Below are 27,613 nucleotides of genomic sequence, written 5' to 3' on the forward strand. Positions count from 1 at the left end.
TTGAACCAGTGACATTTAATGTTTATCAGAATTTATTAACTCTTATGCAGTGTTTTAATTATTGTGAGCTACCTAAAGCTACCAAAACTTATCTTAAAGGACCAGTGTGTAGGATTTAGCAACATCTAGTGGTGAGCTTGAGGATTACAAACATAAATTCCTTCTTAAATTTTACACACTGCACCTTTAAAGTGCATTAGAGACTAGAGTCTGACCATCTACTTTCAGCCTGATATTGGTCTATCACAGCTATATTGGTCTATATTGGTACTGGCTTATATGTTGTCTGATACGTGCTTATATGATTTAACTTTTTAACAGGAGATAATGTAGATTGTTTTTATTTTTTAGCTTTGTAGGCAGCGTTTTATGTATATTGAGAAGATAAATCATTTGCTCTGTGCCTTTTCATTCATAGATATGTATAATGATTAAAAATCCATGCCAAATATAACTCTCTCTCTAATCCAAAGAGAACTTGAAAGGCAAAATCAGTCATTTTAAAATGAAAATCATGTTTGTCTTAAGTGTTTTAAATAGTTTGTGTGGATTCACGAAAGTCACACGATAAACCAAAAGCCCCAACAGATCGAGGCAGAGGTAGACCAGCAACTCCAGTGTTTTGTGAGGTAAAAATTGCTGATTTCGCCTACGGAGTTTGGTCGGTTTATAGAGAGCCGGAACAGGCTGTCTGACAGCAAAGTGAAGTGATGAAAAGATCCTAGATAAAGTGTTCTCTTAAACTGATTTAAGTGGCTAAAATTCATTTTGTCGCTGACCCCGTCGACGGCAGTTCATTGCTCAGCTTCTGTGCTGGCGCCCCTTTCTGCTCCTGCTAGCTGGGGGTGTACCGAGCATCATCCACTGCAGGTAATACACCGATTATCAATAAGTACCTCATGCAACCCCACTTCAGATAATCTGAACTATCCCTTTAAGTTAATGAAAAAAGATTAGTCGATTCCACTAAATTCCTGTATGAGTTTTTACAGTGCTCTCAGGCTGGAGTGAGGAGGATGTGTAGCCCCCTCCTCCCCTCCTCATCCCACACACTTCTAACCCAAAACTAACATACAGCCTGGAAGTGGGCTGAGGGTGTGTGTATGTATGTATATGTGTGTGTGTGTGTGTGTGTGTGTGTGTGTGTGCGTTGGTGAGAGGGAGAAAGAAATTCATATGGTTGCAGAGCATCTCGTTTTTTTTCTTTCCCCCCGCTGCTCCCTGCTTCTCTTTCTCTCTGTCTCCCCTTCCCTCCCCACATATCTGTTTCTCCGAAGAATAACATACAAACCCTCTGTGAAAGGATTCATGGTTTATTAAACCAGAGGTCCTTTTCCTGTTTCAACACTGAGAAGAAAAAATAAATACCACAGTTTGTTTTCTCTCCCTCTAGCTTAGTCCTCTATCTATCTCTCTATCTATTTTCATACATTTTTTCTCAAATCATTTTTTTTTCTGTCATCCCGGTTTGTGTCTGTCAGTCTCTCAACTTTGTTCTGAATGTATTTCTTCCCCTGAACTTTCCATACTCTTAACATTGTGTTTCAAGTCTCCTTTTTTTCATCTCTTGGACACCAATCAGCCACACAGCCCATTAAAGCAGAGTGTGTGACCACTGAATGGGTCCCACTAGTTTGTGTGAGTGTGTGTGTAACGGGGAGGGCAGACTAGGATAACTCAGGGTAATGTATTGTCCTGGGCGTGCACCCTGACAGTTCCCCCTGCCGGTGCCTGGTCATTCATTACTGCTAATTTGACATGTTTACGGACCCCCCTCCTAACATTACATACTTAAGGCAATCGACTGACCTTAAATGGAAACACCTACAGCCGCGCGGCATGTCAATACCAGATGAGAATGTTGGTGTCTGTGTGTGTCGCATGTGTGTGTGTGTGTGTGTGTGTGTGTGCATGCTCTCATGTGTACCTGTGAAGCAGTGCATCAATACTGAGTTAGTGGTTAATCTCGAGGAGCAGGTGAGTTATGTCTGCCGAGACGGTTTCCAGCATTATCAGAGTAAGTGCGTGTAATGTGGCTAAGAGGCGAACAATTCAGGATAATGCAGGAAGTGTGTGTGTGTATGTGTGTGTGTGTGTGAAGGTACAGCAGTGGGAGAAGTATTCAGATCCTTAACTTGTGTAAAAGTGAAAATACTTCACAGCAAGTAAGAGTCCTGCATTCAAAACCTTAAGTAAAAGCAGAGGTGGGAAGTAAAGTGCAAATACTTTGTTACTGTAAGTACATTTTTCAGATATTTATTTCTCTTAGAACGACAACTTTCTTACTTCTTACATTATAACACCAATACCTGCACTTTCTACTACTTGCACAGGGTTGTTACTTTAGTTTAAATGCATTTTAGGATTGCATTTTGAATTTGGGTTATTGTGCAAAAATCAAGTTAAGAAAGTTGCCATCTTTAACAAAAACTGTTTAAGTATCAAACTGTGAAGACACGTAATAAGAAAGACTACACACCCAGAGGTCACTTGAGTAAGTGACATCAAGATATCTTAACATTAACCCTTGAAGCTACAATACCAGTGTGTTTTTGTTCCGAGATGTAGTCACACAACACCCGCAATTTCCACCAGCTACAGCTGTGCTGCGTTACGGCAGCGCCGCGGCAGTCGGAGCGATTTGCGGCTATTCTGCACAGTGTTTGTGATTCCGCCAGAAGCGCCGCATTGTGTCCCAGAAGCAGCTCTTTACTCTGCTATGCATCAAATACGTGCAGAGTCTATTTTTGACAGATACCATGTCAGTTAGCACAGAGCAGATCATACGGGCAGGAAGTCAGACACAGAAAAGGCAGGGAGAAACTGGTTAATTTTCAAAATAAAAGACCCTGTGCAAACTCACGATCATAAAGACAGACAGACAGAAAAGAAGTGTGTGGAAGGAGAAGGAGTGTAAAGTTGTATAAAATGAAAATACTCAAGCAAAGTAAAGTGCAAGTGCCTGAAATTTGTGCTTAAGTACGTTACTTGACTAAATGTACTTAGTTACAGTCCATCTCTGTGAAGGAAGGGGGAGAAAGCCAAGCTGGGTCAAGAGGGCAAAGTGAGAGATTAGACCTGTAAGAGCTGATATCTGTTTTGACTTCAATCACAGCTTGTCTAATTCCCCTCTCCCTCTGTTTGTGTTTTTACATATTCAGCACTTAAATACAGCGTTGTGTCATTAAACGACCAATCTTGCATTGTTCTCTCACTGATACACAACATTAATCACCAATTAGCTTGTCCTGCGACTGGCCACCTCTCTCATTAGAATATGATAGAATATAATGGTACTTAATGATGCTTAGGAAACATAATTAAATGACTGAGCTGTAGAACATGTGGAAGAACCGCGGTGCATCAATCAAAGACGACCCTGTCAATCCAGCGCTCGTCAAGAGCGGAGCGGAGAGTGAAAACACGAGGGTGTGTGTGTGTGCCGAAACCACTGGCCTCTATCATGACCTCATTAGGGAGAAATGAAGGGTGGACGTGTCCCCATCACGAGATACCATTGGTGCTTCAAAGTGTGAATGACATTAATATGTGACTGTTTCTGCCTCCGTCTGAATGTCAGTCGGTCTATCTGGCTCTGCACTGGAACAGATGAGGAAAAAAAAAAAAAGGGCCATCTCTCTAAGGTATCTGCTTCCAGCTCTAATTAGCATGTGAATAAATGGAATAAATAATCTATATTATTTATGGATTTGCTTTTATCATTAATCAACATAACAAAAAGCTTGTCTAATGTGCTCGCTGCAGTCGCCACTGTACTGTCAGCTGAGGGGACGATGGAGGTGGGGGGGGGGGGAAGCAAGAGAAGGGGGGGCAAATAGCTTATCTTTTGTTTTTTTTTCTCATTTTAGTAGAACAATAAAGATAAGTGTTCTACATGCTTGCTTAACACACACAGTTCGCCGGCCTCCTCCCCTTCTCCCTCTCTCTCTGCCGGCAGTGGTGAAATCCATCTCTCTATCGCTATCTCTCTAACATCCATTACATACCCCAGCCCCTCACCTCCCTACTCATTAGGCCAACGCACAGTAAATTAGCAGCAGCAATTACAGGGAATATAAAGCATAGGCTCTGCCGGGCTCCCTCTGACAGGTACCACACAGATCATAGACAGACACCCACAGTCATCGGGATAATTACTGTGGGAAACGACCACACACCCTCGTAAGCGAGAGCGCAAACCCTGAGTGTGAGTGCTGCACGCTCATCCTGGGTATGCCTGCACTCAAATATGCTCTGTCTTGCCGGCGGGCGTGTTCGTGCATACATACGCAGATGCAGGAAGGCGGCTCGTGTGCACCTGCAAACACAAACACACACAAACAAATCAAATTTTAGTCACCTGAATTGTTTCAGTTTCAGTCTGGGTCTAATCAACTACATATCGTAAGATGTTAGTCTGAATCCACAGTAGATTCAGTTGACTAAAATCTGACAGGCTGAGTTAAAGGAGAAATCCTTAATAGAGTTAATAAATCATTAGATAACCACGGTATGTCAACAGAGATTAAGGAAACATGTTAAGCTGATTCTCTGACAGCAAGGCCGCGGTGCTCTCCTGTGAAATTTCTGCTCTGGCCTGTAACTTCTGTTATTGTTTGCCCACTTCATGTTAATTATGACCCCGAGTATCTGTTTATGAGTTGTAAGAAATCATTAATAATCTTTAAGAAGGAGTAGATGTTCATAGCAGTTAAATTGAGCTAAATGTTCTGGTCGACAACAAGACAGCTAGCCACTTTCAGGATGACAGGCTTAGCTTTACACTGACAGACAACTGACAGTTATAAACGGCCGGTCACCTTACAGTGCAGGACTTGTTGCCATTTGTTGTTGTTGAATCACAGTGTCGCGCTTGTCTTGCGCTCCTGCAGTCTGCCTGAGTTTCCTCAAGTCTGAGGAGGATGGATGGGGGAGAAACAACTCGCTTCAACCCTAGATCATATATTACATAGGATTTCAACTTATTTAATTTACTTTCTGTGGCTCCAACTGGCAATTTTCGACTACAGTACTCATTTTTTTAAAAATGTATATTTTGGGGGGCTTTTTAGGCCTTTGATTGATAGGACAGCTGAAGACATGATGACAGGAAAATTGTGTGAGAGAGTCGGGGAATGACACGCAGCAAAGGGATGCAGGCGGGAGTCGAAACCACGGCCGTTGCAGAGGACCCACAGCACACACTGAGCTGCCCAGTCACCTTACAATATTAAGTACACTACATTTCTTCAAACATGCATCCATCTTTTTGTCGCATATTTGTTTCATACTTATGACGGCACATTGCTGAACTATGTTTATATTTATTGAGTCAAATGTTAATATATTATGTATTATAGACCTGCCCTTCATGATGCCCATGTAATTATTCTATGAATGGATCCAAAACTACAAACCATGATTTTACCAACAGGCTATTTCCACTAAAATATTACTTCAGCAACCCAGTCCCTTTTTGTCGCCAGGGGCATTATGTTCATCATGGGCACTGTTTTGTAAATTTATAGTGAGAGTCAGTGTGCCTTTTTTTTTTTTTTACTGACCATTCTGTCACACACACTGCAGAGCCACCACGGTCTAGAAATGACATATAGCTAGTGTTAGTAGCCCCAGAGATCAGGGATACTCAACTTGCTTTGCCCAGGGGTCACTTTTGCAAAATGACAAGAGGGCAGGGGCCAGTTAGTAAACAAACATTAATAATAACATGATGAATACAGTTTTCTTTTGGTGCTACCGGAGGGGAATGCTGCACTGAAGCTAGCATATTTTGACACATGATGGCACCTGATATTAGCAGCCTCGCATACAGTAATTGTCATTTGGCAAATTAAACGCAGGGGTTTAGGATTGTTTCGAGGCGGCAAAATACTGGGGACATAGTATTAAGCTCAAGTTGAAAGAGCGAGTTGAAAATATCCAGCGAAAAACTTGCGCGTATTGCTGTGCTTTGAGATTCTGGAGGAATAAATACCTTGAGTCGTATTGGATTCTGCTCGGATTGAATGTACTTGACTTCATGGACGCACACAGACGTACAGAGAGGAGAGGGAGAAGAGAAGAGACCGGATAGGAATAACAGAAACAACTTGAGTGCGCAGTTCAGTCAGAGATTGGATCTCCTCCCCGCTTGTACCTCCCTAACATTTTCATCTTGTTTTTATTCACCATAAAAGTTTTATTATATAGTTATAGTCTTGTTTTCATCAGTGAAAAAATGTTGTTGACAAAAACTACAATAAAAATGATTAGTCAACAATATTGACACTGACACACACACACACACACACACACTAGAATTCTGGTGCGATGGACTTTTTGGGACATTTGGAGAAAAAGCAGGAGGGACTCAGTGCTTCTACATGTCTCGACCTGGGAGGACTTGTCCTTTGTCCTCACAAGGCTGCTGAGTCCTCACAAACAGAGCATACATTCCCTTGAAATGTCCTCGTATACCGGGGAAACAAACGCACACACGCATTAAGTAAGGCCAGGAATGGAAGTTGCTTCCCATTGCCTCTCTTCATCTTTCTATGATGTCCATTGTGACTATTTTCTAACATAGAATATTATTAATATTCATTCCTCCTCTCCTTGTCTTTGGCTCACTGTCTACCTCCATTCTGAACACCCCTCCCCTCCCCTCTTCTCCCCCTCCCCACACTCCCATCCTCTCTCCTTTCCATTTCTTTCCTTTCCTTTCTTTATCCGGGATCCCCATGGGGACTCCTGTTTTTCTTTCAAATACGCCTCTCCGCTCTTCCTCCCTTCATGTGTCCATGCAGGGAGGAGAATGAGAAAGAGAAGGAGGAGGAGAGCGCGATGTTGAGGAATATGTGCATTAATATATTTCATTAGGATACTAGTAGCACAGAAGCTCCTGAACAGCACCTCTCTTGATGTGTGCGAAGGCTCTGCTGCCGTCGCTATCCAGAGGAGAAGTTCTCTCCAGGAATAGCGCGTCTTTTAATGTTATGTCTCCAGAGGGCTGAGGTCTGCTGGCTCCACGTTGCCCTCGGCCTCCCACTCCTATTGTCCTCCTCCCACACTGACCAGTCTATCTAGGCCTGAAAAGCTGCTGGAAATAAAGAGCAAAATGGGCTCACCTTTTGTCTGTGTGTATTTATGATTTATGAGTGTGTTTGAATGTGTGTATGTGTGTTCCACTGCTAGCCGCATTTGTGGAAAGCGGAATCCCTGGAGCCGCGCGGTGCAACATGGCAGCGGTGCTCGGCTCGCTAATCAAAAACATTAGGCTCCAGGACTCATTTTCCCCAGCACTGAGTGTGTAACCTCCATAATTCAATATCCCACCTCTTACTGCTAAATCGTGCACGCTGCAACCCACTTTACTGTTTGTCAGCAAACTATCAACTCTGTTATTGGATATATATGAGAGGAAAAAGCCCTGCACACTTACAAACCTATGGGCAATTAAGGAGGCAAACACGCACAAGCACACACGGTGTTTACAAGCCCTTATTTCATCAGTACTTCCAGGTCATCTCGCTGTCCCCCGTCGGCGTTACGGAAGCCTCCAGTTACCGTGGAGACCCTGGAACACTTTGAGGTCAGCAGAATCCTGGGATCCGCTGTTTTCACGAGCTAATCCAATCGTGGCCCCCTAAATTAGATATGCAAAAAATAAAAAAGAAATTAATTTTCTGCTGATGACCGGGTATGCAAATGATGACTCAATTATGGTGGGCTGGTGCGTTCGCAATTAATAACCTTGGAATCATCATTAACTAATATGTTTAGGAGGAAACTTGTCAGGCTAACCATGTTCACCATGCCATCAGTAATGCATTAATGAATTAGATTCATTAGAGAAAGGAGCCGAGCGGGGGAGGGGACGCAGGCCTGTTTCTGACCTGTGGAATTAGTCTTATAGCCAGCTCTCCTCTAACTGCCTGTCAGCTGTTTGGAGATGATACGTCCAGTCGATCTTTCACATGTTGAGTGCAGCAAAATCTATGTTCTGCAACTGTGACACAGAAATCCATTTGTAAACGCACCAGAAAGTCTCATTCCCAGGTGCTAAACACTGACACTTTGGGTTGGTAAAGTGTCGCGAGCACAGCAAAATAAGATAAAAAGAAGGTACAGGCGGAGGGCGGGGACTCTGCAGGTGCAGGCGCCGCCACGCACCTCTGGTTAGTCGCGAGTGATGATTGAGAGCGATTATATTTGCGTGAGTCAGTGCATTGTTTTTTTTGGGTGGGAAAACCCCTGCATATTCTGCCTTTAAAAAATAACAAAATGACAACTGACAAGTCACAGACAAGAGGTAACTTTAATTCAACATTGTGAGAGTCCAAAAGTTATCTTACAGCTCAATTTTCATCAAAAACAATAACAATCTATACAGTAGAATTTTTTTCTTCCCTTATATCATAGAGCTGTTCAGTGTATTTGCAGTCAAAGACAAAACAGAGGAAAAAATAGACACCAGCTATTTGGTTTGCATCTTTTTTTTTGTTGTTTGTTACCTAAATACAAAACTTTGTCACCCATAACCAATATTCATAATCAGGATGGAACTTTGCTTACAAAGAAGCCATTGTATGACAACAGACCTCTGTAGTTCATTTGAAACAGATATGGTGCGGCCCCTCCCGCCCCGGCCCGACCAGCGCAGGCACACAAGTGCCTGAAAAACACTCGTCTGTCAGCAGGCGCCTCTGTTAAAACGGTCCTTTCTACCCACTTAACAAAACCAGGCTCTAGAAAAGAAAAGCAGAGAGAAAAGCCCTATTCTCTGTCCAGCAACAGCTTGAAGACACACGGCAGACACAAAGAAAAGACTACAGAAATGGCTGAGGGGCCAAGGAGCTCCCTTTCATGCTTCCTCACTTGTTCTTGTTCTGTTTAGCTCGTAATGAAGCCGTATTGTCCGAAGGCTAATACAGGGACAGAAGGACTGGGGGGGGATCGACTGTCAGATACCAGAGTCAGACCTAAGACTCTGTGTGTGAGATTAAAATTGTGCTGTGACAGTGCCTGTCTTCACTGTGCACCCCTTTGTACTACAATTAACACAGCGCTGCGTTGTCATACTGTTGTGATCCTGTGGTTAATGAGAAATATTACCAGCATGCGGTTGAAATTATTTCATTAATGGAAAAAAAAAAGAGCTACATAATCGCTACAGAAAAAAAAAGGACATGAAGTGTTTCTGTGAACACTAAAGTGCAATGAGCACAGCTGAGACGGGCCTCTCAGCGTCGACTGTCCTTCAAAGCGTGCCATTGCTGTAGCATTATAGTACATCGGGGTGTGTGTGATTGTTGAATTATGGCTCTTTGTATTCTAGTCTGGCTTCACCACCAAACAGAGTGGGTTTGTGCTTTGTCCCCAAGTTCCCATGAATTCCTCTGTGGCAATAGACAATTGTGGTGAGGGTAGAAAACTGTACACGTGATTGAATGAAGAATGGGTTTGCATTGTTAAGGCATCTAGACTGCTGGTAAAGATTACAGTGACAGAAAAAAAAAGAAAGAGTATATAGATACAGTATGTAAGCAGGCATAAATAACATAGGAACAGAAAGAACAGAGAGGGGGAAAAAAGAGGAACTTAAAGAAAGAAAAACACAGAGCAATTTCTTAGTTCTCTTGGTTTGCACGCACAAAAAAAGAAAGTGTCACTCAAGAGAAGAACCCATGCATATTATCAGTTCAAGAACAGTATCAATCTGAAAGCCTCAAACAAAAAGATATAGATTTACAGTATATATTAATGTGTGTATATATTCTTAAAAAATCTACTTCAACCAAATACTCTGAATAAGATGCTACTTTTTTGCCATACAATAAACATTTTCATAAGGAAAAAAACTGAAATTTTTTTTATTAACTTACAAATAATACAAAAATAGACAATGGCATGTTTTTGAATCAACAAATGAAAGCATGGTATACCGATGCAAAACAATCAACATACAAAACAAACAAAAAGATTAAAAAAAAGTCACATTTAAATAGTGAGAGACAACAGTAAATAATGAAACAAAACACTGTGAAATATGTTCACTTACTGTATTAAACTTACACAACACAACTAAACGAGGGTGAGAGGCAATGTACAAATACAAGGGATAAATACATTATTTATAAGGATATTTTACAGGAATCCCCTTTTTGTATCCAAATCCATGTTTCTCATGTTTAGCAGATGAGATATTCGACAACACACAGTAAATCTATCTTCTGTACTGAGAAGCTGCCTTAAGACATTTAATGTTTACATTTCAAACTATAGCTATCGCAAAAAAAAAGAGAAAAGAAACATCAAATGAAAAACATTTTTTTATATACAAAAATATATCACATATATCACGCTTTTATTCTAATTTGATATTTGCTAGACTCCTTCAGTACAGTGCTGGCTGGACGCACCCCCCACCCCCACCCCCCTCTGGCTTTTCAAGTCTTCACTATCATCTCCGATCAATTTTGGCTAAATCATCACCTTTTCTTCACATGACAAGCAGAAAAAGCATATTGCAAACAGCTCAATCCTCACAGTTTTATTAAAAGTCAAACAAACAAACCAAACGATTTGAAAAAAAAAAACAGAAAAGAAAGAAAAGAAAGGCATGTTTTCTGGTGTTGAATTATCATAGGGCGATTTTGTTATTCCACTTTTTTTTTTTTTAGATTTATAGGATAATTAGCAGCAAAAAATTGAGGGTTGATTTTGTTCTTCTCTGTATTTCTTTGTTTTTCTGTGTTGTTGACCTTGGTTCCATTTGGCCAGTGTGTTGTTATGTGGTTTTAGCGAGCAGGCCGAGCTGAGGGGAAAGCATCTTCTATTGTGACAGAGGTTACGTAAACTTCATGGCCAAACCAACACTTCACTTGTTGTTTGTGCGAGATTGCGAGACGGCGTGGGGGCCTCCAGTAATCAAACCCAAACCTTACAGGCATAAACATAAAGATAAATAAATGCTCTTTTCATGAGGTCAGTGTCACACTGTGGGTAAACTATCAGTCTCTATACACTCCATCCAACGCGGTGTCAGAGAAGCTACACTAATTCAACCAAGAGGGAAATAACATCACAAAGGTTCGTATTGTCCCTTTTTTTTTTCCTCCTTCCTCCTTCTCCTCCTCCCTTCAGATGAAATCCCAATGGAAAGGCCTGAGTTTAACAGAGTCCTGCGTCTTATCTTGACTTCCTTCAGTTCAGCTCCGGAGCGTAGCAGAGACTCGCCAGACTCCGCTACTGTGTCTTTTTCCTCTCAACATTCCCAAATCTCCAGCTATCCCAGATCCTCTACATGGGTGGAACGATCATCCCGGGAATCGCTGCTTTGTGGGAAAAGAGGGGGAGGAAGATGGTGGAGGTGGTGGTGGTGGTGGTGGTGGTGGAGGGGGGGAGAAAGAGAGAGAGAGAGAAAGAGAGGTCAGTCATGTGATTGCTGGGTTTCATCTGTCATCACAACAGTCACATAGCAGAAATGTGCTCCAGCATCTGGCGAACAAAGACGACTCTCCCTCATTATCTCTTCATTCCGAGGCCCCGAAATCAAAACATTTTTCTCCGCTGCGCCGCTAACTTGGCGCACACGGACGACATCATTCAACTTTTTTTTTTCCTTTTTCTCGCAGGCCCTCTGAATAGCTTCATGCAAGAGCTGCCACTGTTAATTGTTAGCAGTTACATTGTGTGAGCCCAGCGTGCATTACGGAGCATAATTCAAACATGAGAGGGAGACGCAGTGACGTCGGATGACAGAGGTGATGAAATAACGCTCAACACTTGAAAATGGAAGTGGAATAAAGGCAGCTTTATTCACATTTTTACCTTCTTATGTCATGCTCTGTCCTTTAAAACCTGACCGATATGGGCCTGTCGTAGATATATTGGTAATGACATATATATTTTCTGATATGAAACCTTTGTTTTTTTTTGTTTTTTTTTTAACAGAACATACAATGCAGAAAATGATGCTTGGGATGATTTAGATTCAGCACAACGGGGAACATTTAGCAGGATAAGAGGAGCTCCGTGTGGGTGTAAATGCTGCCCCTAACTGACAGACAGCATTATTATTTAGTATATTAAATAACATATATAATATTATTTAAAGGAGTAATCCGTAATGTATTTATATGACCATGATATGTCATCAAAGAGTTGATATACTTGCTGACAACAACACCACAACCACGGCGTTTCCATTCTGGGCCGGAACGACTGCTTTTGTAGGTTTGTTACACGTTAATCTGAGTTAAAATTAATGCCAAATGTTCGCTGAATGACTAAATATCTGTTTATGAGTTGTAAGAATCAATAGATATTTATAACAGTTAAATTGTGCAATATGTTTATGGAGTTTGGCAGGCAGTCACTGAACTCCAACTTCAGAGAGTGCATTTTCAGAGCAGTGGGCTTTCGTTTGCAGGATGACAGGCTTACGCTTACAATGTAGGACTTGTCATCGCTCGTTATCATCAAATTTTAATATTGCGCTCGTCTTGTGCTCCTGCAGTGTTCCTGCAGCCTGCCTCAGCTTCCTCGAATGTGGGGAGGAAGAGGTAGGGGGAAACAACTCACTTCAACTTGCTATTTAGACTATTTAAGCAATTGTTACATATTGTTCATTTAATAAAGTTGTTTGTTTCAGTAAACAGCCTCTGAGTCACTTTGCATTATTATATTGGTGCTCAGTCCAAATAAAAAAGGTCATTTTTTTATTCCAGCTCAAAATTCACTACATCAGCCACCATATCAGTAATGTGTGAATTTTCCCCCCTCTAAAATCTGTATAGGTTTCAGAAATCCCATACTGGTTTGGCTCTGCTGCCTTCCACTAGCTCTCACATCTTCACCTCCTGGCTCCCACATCCCCCTCACCCCTTTCCCTTCCCCCCACTTTAACACAGAAGCCATCACAGGGAGGAATTTTTCATATAACATATTGGCTCCCCATTGATTCCCCTCTCTCCTCAATTCACTAATTCCCTGGTTATTTCCTAAGTGTCTCCGGCTGTGTGTGTGTGTGTGTGTGCGTGCGTGTGTGTGTGTGTGTGTGTGTGTGTGTGTGTGTGTGTCAGTGTGATCAGTGCACAGTGGCCGATGGCCTCTGGGTCACCGTGGTCAGCGCTCATCAACGCCGACAGAGGAAGTGAGGAAGTGCTTAGCTTGGGGCTCTGATAAAGATTCCCATCCATCATTTCTCTCTCTCAGGATCTCAACACCATACAACATCCTGCCTAGACGAGCAGACCCCGCGCGCTGCATTCAATGGACATGGGAGAGCAGAATGACCCGTGGTGGCATAACAACCCCCCCCCCCCACCCACCCACCCCACCACTTCTCTACACTGGAGCACAGGCAGGAAGCAGGAAGTGAAAACAGGAAATGGAACACATGTGGCGTGGCGTGGTGTCGCTCTGAAGAGTCAAGAGTGACAAATAAAAACAGAAAAGAGAAGGAAGGGCAGGGCAGGATGAGCTGCTGGTGCAAATGAGCGGTGTGGGATAGTGTTGGCACGGAAAGAAACAGAGAAAAGAGAAGCATAACATACTTCAGGAGAAGGCCAGGCCCTGCAGAGCGTTGGCTGATGAGTACTTGCTAGAGTCCACAAAAGACTGATCTACAGTGAGGAAGGAGAGTGAGGGGGTTCAAGGAGGGTAAAGAAAGGAAAAACAGGGAGTGAAGAGGAGGAAGAAAAGGAAAATCGGAGGAAGAAGTGGGAGTAAAAGTGAGAAATTGTTATCATAAGGAGGTGAAGAAGAGCAGGATTTAAGCTTGATGAAGAGGTACAGACAGGACTGTTATCTTAGTTTAGAGAGGCGAAGTCCTGCGTGTCCCATGGGACCTTTCTTCAGAAAAAAACATGAACTGTAGGCATCAGCGAGAGACAGATAAGTTTTAAATGCCATTTGAATTACACATATGATGTTTAGCATCATCTTACAAATCAAGAAAGTCCCAGTTTGTCTCAGTACCATTTAGTTTTGTGTGAAACTGCTCAATGAACTGCATCGCTCATGTCATCTCTAACATTATTTTATCTGAAGGGGTTTGTCCAACAACTCCTGGTCCTTTTATCAGCCTGAAGTGAAAGAATGAGCAAGACCCATTGCTCATGTGACTAAATCGCAGTATGAAAACACACAGGCGGCTAACATTAGCTTTTGGAAGGAGAAAGTTATGACGTCACTTACGCGACTGTTGGGTGCGTAGCGTTTCTAATTACAAATCCTCACAGTCAACAGTTTTACAACAAATGACAACTTTCTCTTTTATAAACCCCAGTTCCAAAAAAGTAAGGATACTGTGTAAAATGTTATTAAAAACAAAATGCAATGTTTTGCAATGCCTTTTTAACTTATATTCAATTGAATGAAGTACAAAAACAAGATATTTCATGTCCAAACTGTAAAACCTTGTTGTTTTTTGTAAATATACACTCACTCTGAATTTGATGCCTGCAACACCTAAGGGTTTAAGGATTGAGGACGCTAATCGTTGAAGTTTTGAGAGTGAAATTCTTTCACGTTCTTGCTATGTATACGACTTCTCAACAGTCCGGGGTCTCTGTTGTCGTAATTTGTGCTTCATATTTCAGTGGGAGACAGGTCTGGACTGCAGGCAGGCTGCAGTCTGATATCCAAACCTCACACTGTTGTAACACGTGCAGAATGTGTCTTGCTGAAATAAGCAAGGACGTCTCTGAAAAACACATCGTCTGCATGGCAGCATATGTTGCCCCAAATCTTTTTTACCTTTCAGCATGAATTGTGCCTTCACATAAGCAAGTGCAAGTTACCCATAATGCAAGTAACACAGCCCCGTTAAATGTTGGTTTCTCCCTATGTGCAGATATTTCAGTAGATTCTAGGAATCTTTTAATGATGTTATGGATTGCAGATGGTGAAATTCCTAAATTCCTTGCAATTGTGTGTTGAGAATCATTATTAAAGTGTTTGCCTTTGCAGTTTTTCACAAAATGGTAAACCTCGCCCAATCCTTGCTTGTGAACGACAGTGCCTTTCGAGGATGCTCCTTCAATATCTAATCATCATACTATCGCCTGTTACCAGTGTATCTGTTTACCTGTGAAATGTTCTAAACAGCTGTTCTTGAGGTTTCCACAACTTTCCCAGGCTTTTGTTACCCCTGTCCCAAATTTTTGGAAACTTGTTGCAGGCATCAAATTCAGAATGAGTGTGTATTCACAAAAAGTTGATCAGTTTCAACTTGAAATATTTTGTCATTGTACTGTATTCAATTGAATGCAGTTTGAAAATAATCTACAAATCATTGCATTCTGTTTTTATGTACATTTTACACAGTGTCCCAACTTTTTCTTTTGGAATTGAGATTTGTAAATTCATCACTTATCATATGTGCAATTTGTGGCACAAATGAAACAGGATCAAGAAGTATTTGTCTCTCTCCATTGTCTATTGTTGATATTTTTTAAGAACCACCAGAACGGGAGAGATTTCGCCTTTCTCTACTGTAAAAAATAATTGCTCCGAATTCATCCGGCACCATGCAAATAAATGCCAGCTGACTCCCTGTTCAGCGGCTTACCTTGCAGGCTGTTAGCATTAGCGCTGGTGCACGTTGGTGGAGGGGAGTTCTGGGGTCGAACGACGGGGGCAAAGGCGCTCTTCTGCTTGACGGCAGCGGACACCATGTTGGCTGGAGAGAAGGAGAAGATGCCGGAGGAGCTGCTGCAGTTGGAGGGCAGGCTGGTCGATGAGGCCATGGTTGGGCTTGACGGGACGACTGAGGGAAGAGAGACGGGGAGGAGAGGAAGGGGTTAAGGGGGTCATAGGGAGCACGTCAGGAGAGAATGACAGGGAGGAACGATGAAGACGGAAAGGGGAGAGACGAGGTTAGAGAGAGGGCCGAGGGCAGAGGACGGGCAGACGGGACGAACAGAAAGGGACTGGTCAATGGACGATGGCAGGAGGGATAATATTTTGGACTCAGATCAACTGGCTCAGACTTTTTTTTTTTGCAGTCACCTGGCAATTAGATATTCCATAGCTAAGACAAAAATGTGTTTAGTTGGAAACTTGCACCGAAAACAGCCCAGAGCATTTTCTTCCCTCTGATCGGTCTGTTTTGATGACTCATCCTGTTGCTTAAGGGATGCAACTGCTTGATAAACAACTCCTCGCTAACTCAGGGTGCTGTACCCGTAATTTGTTCTCAGGGCAACTTGCAAACAAGACTCTCCTGGGTTACCTTTTTTCACAGATAATCGTGCAAGAGGTTTAAATGAACAGCCAGATCAAGTGGTTTCAGTAAAGCCCAACACTTGGGCTGACAACATCTGCTTGACAATAATCACTGCGTCTTTGTCTTTTTAGTAGCATGTTGTCATCTACAGTTGTTGATCATATGTCCAGCGTTCTAATCAGTGCCATAATGTAAAGCCTGAAGGCCTGGTTACAGTAAAATCCATCTGTGTGTCTTTGAAAATATGTGGTTCAGTGCTGCCAGATGGAAAATACAGCAAATACTGTACCGCAACCTTAAAATGATCAGACTTTAACAAAAGACAAAATCATATGTACTGAAACAACCTGGAAAGGGTCCAGGACACCACATTGAATGGCAAAGCTATGCACCATGTTACATGCAGACTCGGTCATGTGTAATCTGCAGCTGTATTGTTTTACACAGAGTCAATCACAGGCCAAGACACAGTCACTTGTTCTGTTCTTAACCTTCAGAACAAAAATCTACTTTACCAGCTGCTTGATCAGTGTGGCTTTGTTGTGCATTTATTTAAATGGTAAAATTATTGCACATTTGCCATTTTTTGGAATAACTGATTAAACATCAAACAGTTAAAATTATGGTACAAATACTGTCATGCATCAAGCAACAACAATGTGGTTGTAGAAGTTTGGTGATGCAGGGGTTAGCTAGCTAACTACTGTAGCTAGTCAACTATCACACCAGCCAGCAGGAATTTACCTCTGTCTGTTAAACATGTCTTTGCTACAGAGAAGTTAATACTGCAACATAAAGGTTGAATAAAACCTCAGCTATGATAGCTTTCTCCATTTTGGATAATCTGGCTACCTGTTCCCTTGAAAGTCAGCACTGCCAAGATGGCTTTCTTTTGGCCCAAAAATTTAACTCCACTGATCACCACCATTTTATTGGAAAAAGATAAAAGATTGGATTTCTCTGTGAATTTTTGCTGTTTTAAATTCTGGTATGACCATGGCTTCAAACAGCTATCAGCTCTGGATTAAATATTGTGAGGAGTTCCCACATAGAACAGCATAACAGTGTTCTGGAATAAAAAACAAGAAACAGAAACGTTGTGAAATATTCTATTCTTGACATTAAGGTTTTATACAAGATATCTGCCGCCCGCTGTAAGTCACAGTTGTGAGATTTATCCACACACAAAAATGTCCAGAGGGTTTCTTTCACAGCCCAAATCCTGTCTCCCCCTGACATCATCCCATCCATCCACTTCTCCCGGGTTTGTCTTTTGTCTGCTAATACACTAAGAGCATTTTCCCCCTCAGTGATTTTACAATCAACCAAGTCGTATTTCACCTGCCCTCTGATATCTGCTTCTGCCTTTATTGTTGTTATTATCCAACACTTAGCTTTTATGGCTCTTCCTGACAAATCCTCGCAATAAAGTCATAATCCATTTATGAAGGGGCCTAACTAATCAATTAATGAAAATTGGACCTACAAAGGCAGGCCGAGGGGCCATTGATTGAAAGTGTCTGTGTGGGGCCGATGAGCCTGTTAAAATACTTGTTAACACCCAGGAATCAAAGCGCTGAAATGGAATTGCTTCTCTAGCAATTAGTTTATTGATTTAATCAAGGGTCTTTAATGTAGAGGGTGAATGTGTGTGTGTGAGCAGAGGTGGTGGTGGTGTGTGTGTGTGTGTTGGGGTGTGCTAGGTGATCTGCTCCCCTGGCCAATAAAGTGGGGATTTGCGTTTGACTCTGTTCTTAAAGAAACAGATGAGCCAGCTGAACTGCATGACTTTCTCCTTGTGTGTCACTTCTTATTTCCACCTCCGGCTCTCAGTTCCTGACAAACGCTTATTCTTTTATGTTCAAAGGGCTCAGAGTCGATCTTTCTTGTGCCTCGGTTGTGTCGTCCCCTCCTGGTTTCAGATCGAGTGTGAACCGACCGTAATGTCAGCCGCTGGTTTGTGGACTAGCAGACAAAATTCCACTGAGGTAGACAGTTAATCAAGTCAAGCCTCGACTTTGGCATTATACAGTAGGGGCTTGTTTATTTGCAACTGTTTTATGTCCAGTACCGATGAGAGCTTGGGGCTGGTGGGTGACGTACCATGACTTCGGCCACACTTGGTTTTGGCACATCCGTTTGGCAGGAAATAATGGCGGCCTGCCTGGTTACAATCTTTCTCATATTACAGCTAAACAGTACACTAAAATATGTTTCTGAAAACATTTTAGAAGGGAAATAGGCACCGTAGTAGCAGTTGATCTGAGTTTTGGGAGGCTCACTTGGAAACCGACACATTATGACAGCAGCTGGTTGAAATCCTTCTCATATTACAGCCGAACGGTAAACTAAAACATGCTTGATCCATATTTGATCAGCGCTGTCTAGTTTGACAGCTGAGTTTTGAGAGCCCTGTGTGTTGCACTGGACCGACTCACTGATAATGACTTGTCAATCATAAGGTAGCCCTGTCCTTAAACATACTCTGCTTTATTGTCTATTTCAATTTAAATGGGACCATAATTATCATTATGCTGTATTGAAGAAGGCTTGAAGCTCATGATAGAGGCTATAAACTCCCCTGGAAAGTGTTTACTGAGGTCATAAATCAAGTGAGAAGTACACTCATTTTGCCATAAGAGTACATACAATCAAACTTTTTTTTGCAAACAATGAGGTCGCCTCCTGTTGGCCAATAGACAGAATGCATGTTTAAGACACTTCTGCATTGGCTTCACTTCTCAGACCTTGAAGCTCTGTCCACTATAACCTTGACATTAGACCTCATAGCGCGCCGGAACAGCCGTTCTGTTTTTCAGTATAGTATCCACGATCTTACATTTTAAAATCATTCCCAGTGTGTTAAAACATGGAAAAGCATCCCAAGCTTTGTGCTGCAGATACTTAAAGTTGTCATCAATAACCAGAAGTGGAAATCTTTTTTTGCTGTTAGTAAAGAGTCAGTAGGGACAACTGTCCAGGTCAAGTATTCAGGTATTTTTCTTATACAAATTACCAAAAACACAACCTACAACACCATCGTGGAAAACGACAAAGACATTGTGAGTTTTTTTTCCCCAAATTACATCACATAATCATCATCAGTAAACAGTGGGACCTACTCAACTCTCGTGCAGAACATGGAGGCTTTTTTTGCGGGGGCAGGTGCCACAAAGAGTTGGTTGGAAGGGCTGATTGAATCACGACTTTTCCACGTATAAATTCAGCGATTTTTCTCATGTAAGCTGCCAGGAACACTATCTTCTGCCACATTGCTGTTATTTGTTCTTACAAAATAGCCGTGTTTTAAACTACTGGGGTCTGCGGGGTTAATATCCAGTCTTTGTTTCAGATCTCGGATGTGGTGTATTTACTCACTAGCATAGGGCGAGTTGCCTGCAGATCCATTGAGGAAGTTGGGCGAGGTGCCCAGGGTTGCCATGCCAGAGTTAGCGTAGCCATTCATGCTAGTGGAGACAGAGCTGTAGCTACTCTGCTGGGGAGTGGAGCTGGGGACATAACCATGAGGAGACACACTGCTTGTACTCCTACTGAAACCTATGGACAGGGAAAAGAAGGGGAGACAGAGAGAGAGAGAGAGAGAGAATAGGTGTTAGGGGAGGGTGTAGCAGATGGCAGACAAAAACCAAAACGAGAAAGCCTACATGCAACGCTGCCAAATACTCTTTCCCCTACACGGCTAATGGACACGGCGATAAAAGCCAAAAGAAATTTTTTGAAAAATCTTAGACAGCATATGGCAGAGCGAGAAAGCAATGAACAGAGCGGAGGAAGAATGATATGAGAGAGAACTCGCTGCGATCCAACCACTGAAACAAGAGGCCTTTAACCTCACTGGCTCCTCTCCAAAATTAGATATATTGATAAGGCAATTAACAGTAAAAGGCCTCTGCAGCTCTACTGTAATTTATAAAGAATGAAGCCAGTCTTTCTGACAGGACCTTTCTCTCCTTTATGTTTCACAGAAAGAGGACAAGATGGAAAGAAGACTATAAATATACATCTCAGGTCCAACACGCTGACACTGGAGAAAAAAAAAAACAGCTGGAATTGAACATCAGGAATTTCTGCTCTCTAGTGCAACAAGGGCCGCGCTTCTCTACTGTTCTTTATAATTAGGTGCCACCAATTCCCCGTCCTCATCTGTTATGAGTTGGAAACTGCGGGGCAGAAGTCACGCAGCTGATATCTGTTGTTTTCCTCACATCTGGACACGTTTCCAGATGAAGATGAAGGACGGAGGAAGAGGCGAGGAAGCTCATTGAAAGTATTGAGACATATCCAGAGGCCGGTCCTCTCCTTCCCCTGATACATGTGATGAATCACCACTGACTGCACCCACATCTCTCTCTGTCAGACAGGGGCCGACCCCAGTCTAATATACACACCCCTAGGACCCACTCATATTTCTCCATCGCACTCCATCCACGGCTCTCTTTTTCCCCATTCTTCACTCTCCTACCTTCGTTCTCTCCTCGTCTCAAGTTTTCCCTGTTTCTTACCCCTCCTCCTGCTCTTTCTGTCCTCCTTTTTCAGCCTGTGTTCCTAAATCAACCTTTCTCAATTTCCCACATGAAAAATAAAATATCCCCTATTGCACTGTTTGTCTTTACTATCCATCCTTCTTTCAAAACACACACACACACACAAAAAAAAATCCCTGCCACATTTCCCATGATTACAGACTCTAATTGCTCCCTGTCAAGTTTGCTCACCCTGATTGGCCGTTTGTGCCACCTCTGACCCAGTGAAGGAGTTTACAGCCATCATGCCAGCATGGACCGAGCCGCTGCCAAGGCTGGCGAGCTGGTTGTGCCCTCGTGGCACCGATGTGTAGAGGGCCTCCGCGATGTCTGCCGCTCGTTTCAGAATCATCTCCTGACAATGAGGGAGGGAAAAAAAAGCTGTGGTCAGCAAGAGAGGCAGAAGAGAAGAGAACAGAAGAAATATAGAATATATACCAGTCATATTTCCTTTTTCAAGACAATGGGAGGGTGTGTCCAAACTTCTGCACATTTTTTGCAGTGATCTCTGAAATGTGGTTATCAACCATGACCGATACAGCTGTGATAGGCCAATATTGGGCTGATAATATCAGTCGACTGATCCCAGTGAAAACCAACTGGGATTTAAACATTGATTTCTAGTTAAAAACTGGTTGATTTTCAGTCTGGATGTCTTTCCACCCTTTTTTCAACAGGCTGTGTGCTGCCAACAAAAAGATTCCCAATAAAAATAAATAAATAGCACTTCTTGCTGGAGTCTAATATTCATGCATTTTAATTAAAACTTTGACTATTCCAAAGGTATACGCATTGGGACGTGGTATAAAGAGAAACAAAGACATTAAAGTTGACAGGAAGTGGTGGCCCAGTGTTTTTCAGTCACAGGATTCACTCCTCAGTGGCTCAGGTTTGAGGCCTACCTGTGCCAAAATACTTCTTCTGGCTTTTAACTAAGAAATGTTGATGTATTTTCCTAATCAACCTCCAAAGATGCAACAAGCTTTCATTTACACATCGTAGAGGATGAAAAATTTCACTCCTGCAAATCCCAGTGAAACATGGTGCCAAATGTGAACATTCAATCAACGTCTCCAAATAGTCAGTGAGGAAAACTTCAATTTTTGAACCAGTTTTTAAAGTCTTTTCACAGGTGGTCATAGTCAGTTTTTAAACATCTTTTCAACTGAAAAACGCTCACTGGGATATATCGGCCGGGCTGTAGAAGAGAGGAGGGGAGAAGAAGAGAAAATATGCCCTCAGCACAGGCTTTATGGTCTCACAAGAATGCTAGATCTCCACTTGAGATATTGCGCATGTAAACCTAGTAGGCTGAGTGTTTTTTATCAGTGGTCACTGGGAGTGGTGGGATTGGTTCCAGTAAATGGAGGAAAGCCTCATTAACAGACTCATCAAATCTTTAGGCTGCCTCTTCCTCCCTTCTTCATGTTTCCATTCTCCTCTCCTCCTCCTCCTCCTCCCATACTCTTCCTATTCTCCTCTCCTCCCCCTGTGTTTAGCTTCCATTGTGCTTCTCCTCCTCTCCTCCTCAACACACCGGCTGATAAAAGCGCTAACTTATTCCCACGAGTGTGTTTGCGGGTCCCAGCTCTTGCCTGAGCGCAGCGGGGTGCTGCGAGGGCCAGCGGAGACGCAGCCTTTGATGCTGCCAGTGGTCCGAACCGCAAACATAATTTCATCTGAGGAGAGATATTGATGTTTGTGTACATGCTTTTTTTTTGTACGTGTGTGAGTGTTTACCTGGTTATTGTGAGGCATCCCGTACAAAGCCTCTACAAGGTCCGCCGCTCTCTTTAAGATCACCTCCTACAATCAAGAAGCGCAAGAAAGAGGAGAAGGGGATTGATCATGAGTGTGACGGCTCAAAGAGTTCAGTCACTTTTATTACATTTCACGTCTTGCATTATGCTGTGAATGCAGAACAGAGAGTGGAAGAAGAGAGGAAGGCAGAGGAAGAAGAGAAATGGGCCTGTCCCGGCACTTTGTTACCAGCCGGGGCAGTTTGGGAGAGCAGAGGTAAGATACTGTTATCTGTGAATAAAACATGAGCCCATATCTCTTTATCAGTCAACCATCTTCCGCGTCCTCCTCCTCCTCCTCCTCCTCCCCGCTGTCACTGCCCGATCGTGAATCTGGCGCACATGATCGCGCATCAATCTCATTTAACACAACATATCATCAGGTTGACGGCTATACAACTCCCCTCGTCAGTGGGGACACACCCGTCTCATGCCCCGTATTAACCCCGGTAATGATCCAAGTGAATAGCCCCGCATCCACTTTGTGTGATAAATGTAGAACATCATTGCTCAGGTGAAAACCGCCGAGTGGAATTTCCCACATCAAACATTTATCCTTCCGCGGTGTTGCCGTTTCTCCGCACTCATTTTCTCCTCTTTTTCTCTCCGTCTCTATTCTTCTCCCCTCCCTGAGTGTATGAGTGTGTGACTCCAGGCAGTCGTTATATGTGTGTGTGTGATGTAGACACCTACAGCCCTACGAAACCCTTTTTAAAAGTTAATGTGCCGGGGCCAGGATATATGCTGGAGGCGCGACAACCAGAAAATTGCAGCCCCCCCCCCCCCCCCCTCCATCCTCCTCCTCCTCCCTTCCAACCTTCCCCCCCTTCGTTTCTTTCTCTCCCCTCCTTCTCCTCTCGCTCGCACACGCTGTGCGCTATACCCTCCTGAGTGTATCCCTCGCTGTGAACAAGCCCTGGAGCATGTGTGCTCTCTGTTCCGTGACACACCGCCTTTCAATCAGACCTCATATCACACACACACACACACACACACGCAGACACACACACGCAGCCACGCACATGTGGAGGCTGTCGAGCACGCCCAGGACATGACGAGAGGGTCAGCAAAGCAATAAAGATTGTAGAGCGCTGTCCGAGGTGCTAAATTCACTCAATAATGGGAGCGCTGCCTCTGTGTTAACCTCCCATTACTAGCACTATCTGGGGGAGGCAGGGAAGGGAGGAGGAGGGGGAGACGGAAAGAGGGGAGAACCAGAGAGGAGGCCTGCTCGAGGTGATTGAGAGATGTAGAGGCCCTAGGAAGGTAAGTGGTTCTTTAGTATGTATGCACCGCTCCTCGCTTCCTTCTCTCTGCTTTTCCTCGACTCCCCCGTGCCTCCCAGGGATTGCTAGATAGGTAGATGGATGGATGACGGGAGGGAGGAGGAGGAGGTGGAGGAGGAGGGGAAATGAGGGAAGTGTGAGGCATTAGGACACAAACAGATCAGCAGCTGGAGTGTGACGGTGTTCAGGGAGGGACACGTGAAACCTTCACTTCATCTAAAACATGTCTTTGCCTCCTTCTGCACCAGGTATGAGTCTCATAGCCTCCCAGCTCTAGTGTACTCTGACAAATAAAGGTTCTAATTAGAACCATGAAGGGTTCTTTGGCTTGGCCCCATTGGAGAACCCTTTTTTGCATCCTGGTAAAGCCTTTAATAAAGGCTCCACTTGTAACCCTTTCAGAGAGTTTTTCCCAGAACCCAACAAAAAGGGTTATACTTAGAGCCACCTGTGAAAGTTTCCACCCAAGAATCCCCTCTGGGCCCTTTTCCACCAAACCAAATCTGGTTCTTGCACCAGTTCTGTTCAAAATCCTTGGAACCTTGGTGCAATCTAGTGAACCTTCCCACATTTCCACCTGCTTTGAGTGGAACCATCATACTTCCACTTCCACCAACATGGAACTGGCCCCATTCTGGTTCAAGCATCTAATTTTGAATCATTCCAAGTATAAGCTGGTTCCCAACTGGAACCAAAAATAGCAGGTTTTCCTTGGGAACCAGGGTGGGTGTGTCTATTTCTACAGGTTCTTTTGCATTCTGCAAGGCCTTCTGTTGATGAGTTCCTTATTTACAATGGTTCCATTCAAAACTGCTCAATCATTAGATAGCACCAAGGTTCCAAAGATATCGATTGGAACAAGTTGAACAACGAGAGCTACTTTGGTGGAAACAAAAAGAGGAATCCACCCATGGGGTTCTATCAAGAACATTTTTTTTATTCCAAGGGTTTTATCTTTAACCAACACAGGGCGATCCACCGAGGACCCCTTTATATCCCAAGGGTTTCATCAAGAGGGCACCTGGACTGTTCTGTTGAGAACCCTTTTATATTCCATGCATTTTACATAGAACCAAAGGGGGAGGTTCTACCAAGAACCCTTGTAAATCCCAAAGGTTTATATAGAAACCACCCAGGGGGTGAACAGTTCCTCCAGATTTCAAAAATGGTTCTTTGGTTGAAAAGTGTTCTTAATGGAACTCTTAGTCTTACAAAGAACCCCCTTCTTTGAAAAAGGGGTCCTTCAGAAGCAGATGGGTCTGGTTAGAACCTCAGGTCTTTAAGCAGAACCCTTTTGGAACCTTTGTTTCTAAGAGTGTACTCCACTCTGTCTGTGCGTCTCCATCTCTAATCTCCACCTGTGTCTCCGAACTACTTTCTCTTGTCTCCCTCTTCTTCTTCTCCTCTCTCATTCTCTCTATTAATCACTCTCTCTTGTGGTCCTGTGCCCTGTCTGTACCTATCAGTCTCTCGTTAGCAGAGGGATCTGTCCAGCAGCTAAACGCGATTAGGCAGCGCTCCAGAGTCGTTCTGATAAACAGATAAATGTGGTTAGCGCCGTGCTGCCTCCCCAGCTCTGCTGCTGTAAGGGGAGACCATTTCCTGGGCGCAGGGTCTCTTCCCGTAAAGTCAGGCCCACAGAGACGTCAACAGGAAGGGGAACCTGATCCAGAGCAGAGCCTGGCCCCGTCTGGCAGGGCGGTCACTCATTAGCCGGCCCCAGACCCCCAGCTACACCACAGCCCGAGCTAAACACCCTGCAGTCTGGCTGTGCCGGAGCTACCCAGCACTCCCTCCTCACTCTGACTGCCTGACTATTAGCCACGGCGCAGTATGGGGGCTGTTTTCAGCTGGACACTGGATCATTACCACAGCATACAGAGATAGAACAGGCACTGGCAGATATCCTGCTTGTTCACTGCTCAGCGTGTGTGTGTGTGTGTGTGTGTGTGTGTGTGTGTGTGTGTGTGTGTGTGTGTGTGTGTAGGGGTGTGCATTAAAGGGATGGTTTGGATTATTAAATGTGGCGTATTATGAGGTACTTATTGATAAGCACACCTGCAGTTTGGAGAAGCAGGGAGGTGCACCAGCATGGAAGCAAAGCAATGTACTGCTGTGGACAGAGTCAGCAGCAAAACATAATTTAGCCACTCAATCAATATCATTTTAAGTCTAGTGTAGTAGTGTAGTGTATTTTCACCACTTTACACTGATGTCAGACAGCCTTTTCTAACAAGAAACCGCAGTTATAGAAACCAAATATCGTTTTCCCCAAACTAACCAAACTCCATGGGTAAAATCAGTCATTTTACTTTGCTTAACAACTCAATCTGTTCCTTTATTTGTGTTTTGTGTGATGTCTCAGTTTAAAAAGGTTAGTTCAGATTGATTGAAGTGACACAACAACACAAACAAACTAACGGATTCGAGGCAGCGGTAGAACAGGAACTCCTGTGTTCTGTGAGGTAAAATATCTGATTTCACAAATTGAGTTTGGTTGGTTTAGAGAGAGCAACATTTGGCTTAGGTAACTGTGGTTTCCCTTTAGAAAATGCTGTCTGATGGCCAAGTTAAGTGCTGAAAATCTTTTAAATATAGTGTACACTTAACTTATAGAATTTTTTCTTCAGATGGACCTTTTTTAAGTGGATAAAACACTGCTTAGCGGCCACGCTGACAAATTGGGGACATGCCAACCGCCGTCCACTGCAGGTTATACACTGACTATTCATAAGTACCTCATACAATCCCACATTAAGTAATATAAACTATCCCTTAAAGAATCCCATCGAATTCTCAATCAATTTAATCTTGATTAAAAACTGATGAAGAACATCCACAGAGAGGCGTTGCCAAGGCCGCCATGAATGGACATTTGTAGCACAAGAAGTTGCCAGTGTGTGCCCCCGCCGCTGCCCCTCTCCCTCATGATTGAGGCCAACAGTTGAGAGAAGTGTGGTCAACAAACTGTTATTACCTCAATAAAGGCACAAATCAATAGAGCTGAAATGAACAACTGGGCCTGCCAGCTACCGCTGTTCATTTAGAGGAGAAAGAGACACCACAGAGTGAGGGAGGAAGAGGAGGAGAGCAGGAGGAGAGATGGATGGATACAAAGATATTTAGAGAGATACAGGGGGTTGATAGGCTAAAGACCAGAACTCACCAGGACAAGTCTTGTATCCACCAGACATGACACAAAGCGAGGACAAGTGATTTCTCTATCTTCCTTCTGCATCTACCTGAGCTCTCCATCTCTGCCTCATGGTGACTTCCCTCCACTGAGTGTGGGTGTGTGTATGTGTGTGTGCACGTACAGGCACAGAGAAGTGTGTGTGTGCATTTCTGTGTGTGTATGTGTGTGTGTGCTGGAAGTAATAAAGTCCACCCGGGGTTGACTTCGATCCACTGACCCAGCAGGAGGTAAGACTGGACAGCTATGATGGATCACCTAACCTGCTTCTGCCTCTCTCTTCCTCTCTCCCCCTCAACCTCCTTTCCTCCCTCTTTTCCTCCCTCCATCCCTCTCCTTTCCTCTCCTCTCCCACTTTGCCAGTCTAAATGACCTTACACTCAGTGGAAGGATGAATAGAGTCACTTGTGCGCTCGTCCGGTATGCAAATAAAGTGTTTGTTTGAGCAGAAAATGACCATGAACATATGATAAAATGTTTATGTGCATGCTGCATAGTGTCATGTATAGCCCACTGTCTCCAGCGCACAATCATTCCTCTGTGCGTGAGGTCACGCT

General features: G+C 43.4%; 1 protein-coding gene across 4 annotated transcripts in view; it reads right to left on the bottom strand.

Annotated features, from left to right (window-relative positions):
- Positions 1–8,298: 8,298 nt before the first annotated feature.
- The window catches only part of LOC146326395 (transcription factor COE1-like), an 85,922-nt gene continuing 66,607 nt past the window's right edge, over positions 8,299–27,613 (bottom strand). The window contains exons 12-17 of one of the 4 annotated variants that reach the window (XM_084718647.1): positions 22,519–22,584; positions 20,971–21,133; positions 19,613–19,792; positions 15,578–15,775; positions 13,560–13,628; positions 8,299–11,333 (exon numbers count right to left, since the gene is read on the bottom strand). In XM_084718647.1, the coding sequence (XP_084574773.1) occupies positions 13,561–13,628; positions 15,578–15,775; positions 19,613–19,792; positions 20,971–21,133; positions 22,519–22,584 (675 nt within the window). In that variant the 3' untranslated portion in view covers positions 8,299–11,333; position 13,560. Of the gene's footprint in view, positions 11,337–13,559; positions 13,629–15,577; positions 15,776–19,612; positions 19,793–20,970; positions 21,134–22,518; positions 22,585–27,613 lie in introns of all 4 variants that reach the window. The other 3 variants (XM_084718649.1, XM_084718651.1, XM_084718650.1) reach the window with 3 other exon arrangements.

The sequence above is a fragment of the Lutjanus erythropterus genome, chromosome 5 (assembly GCF_056507025.1).
Source record: "Lutjanus erythropterus isolate fLutEry1 chromosome 5, fLutEry1.hap2, whole genome shotgun sequence".
NCBI classification, from domain to species: Eukaryota; Metazoa; Chordata; class Actinopteri; order Lutjaniformes; family Lutjanidae; genus Lutjanus; species Lutjanus erythropterus.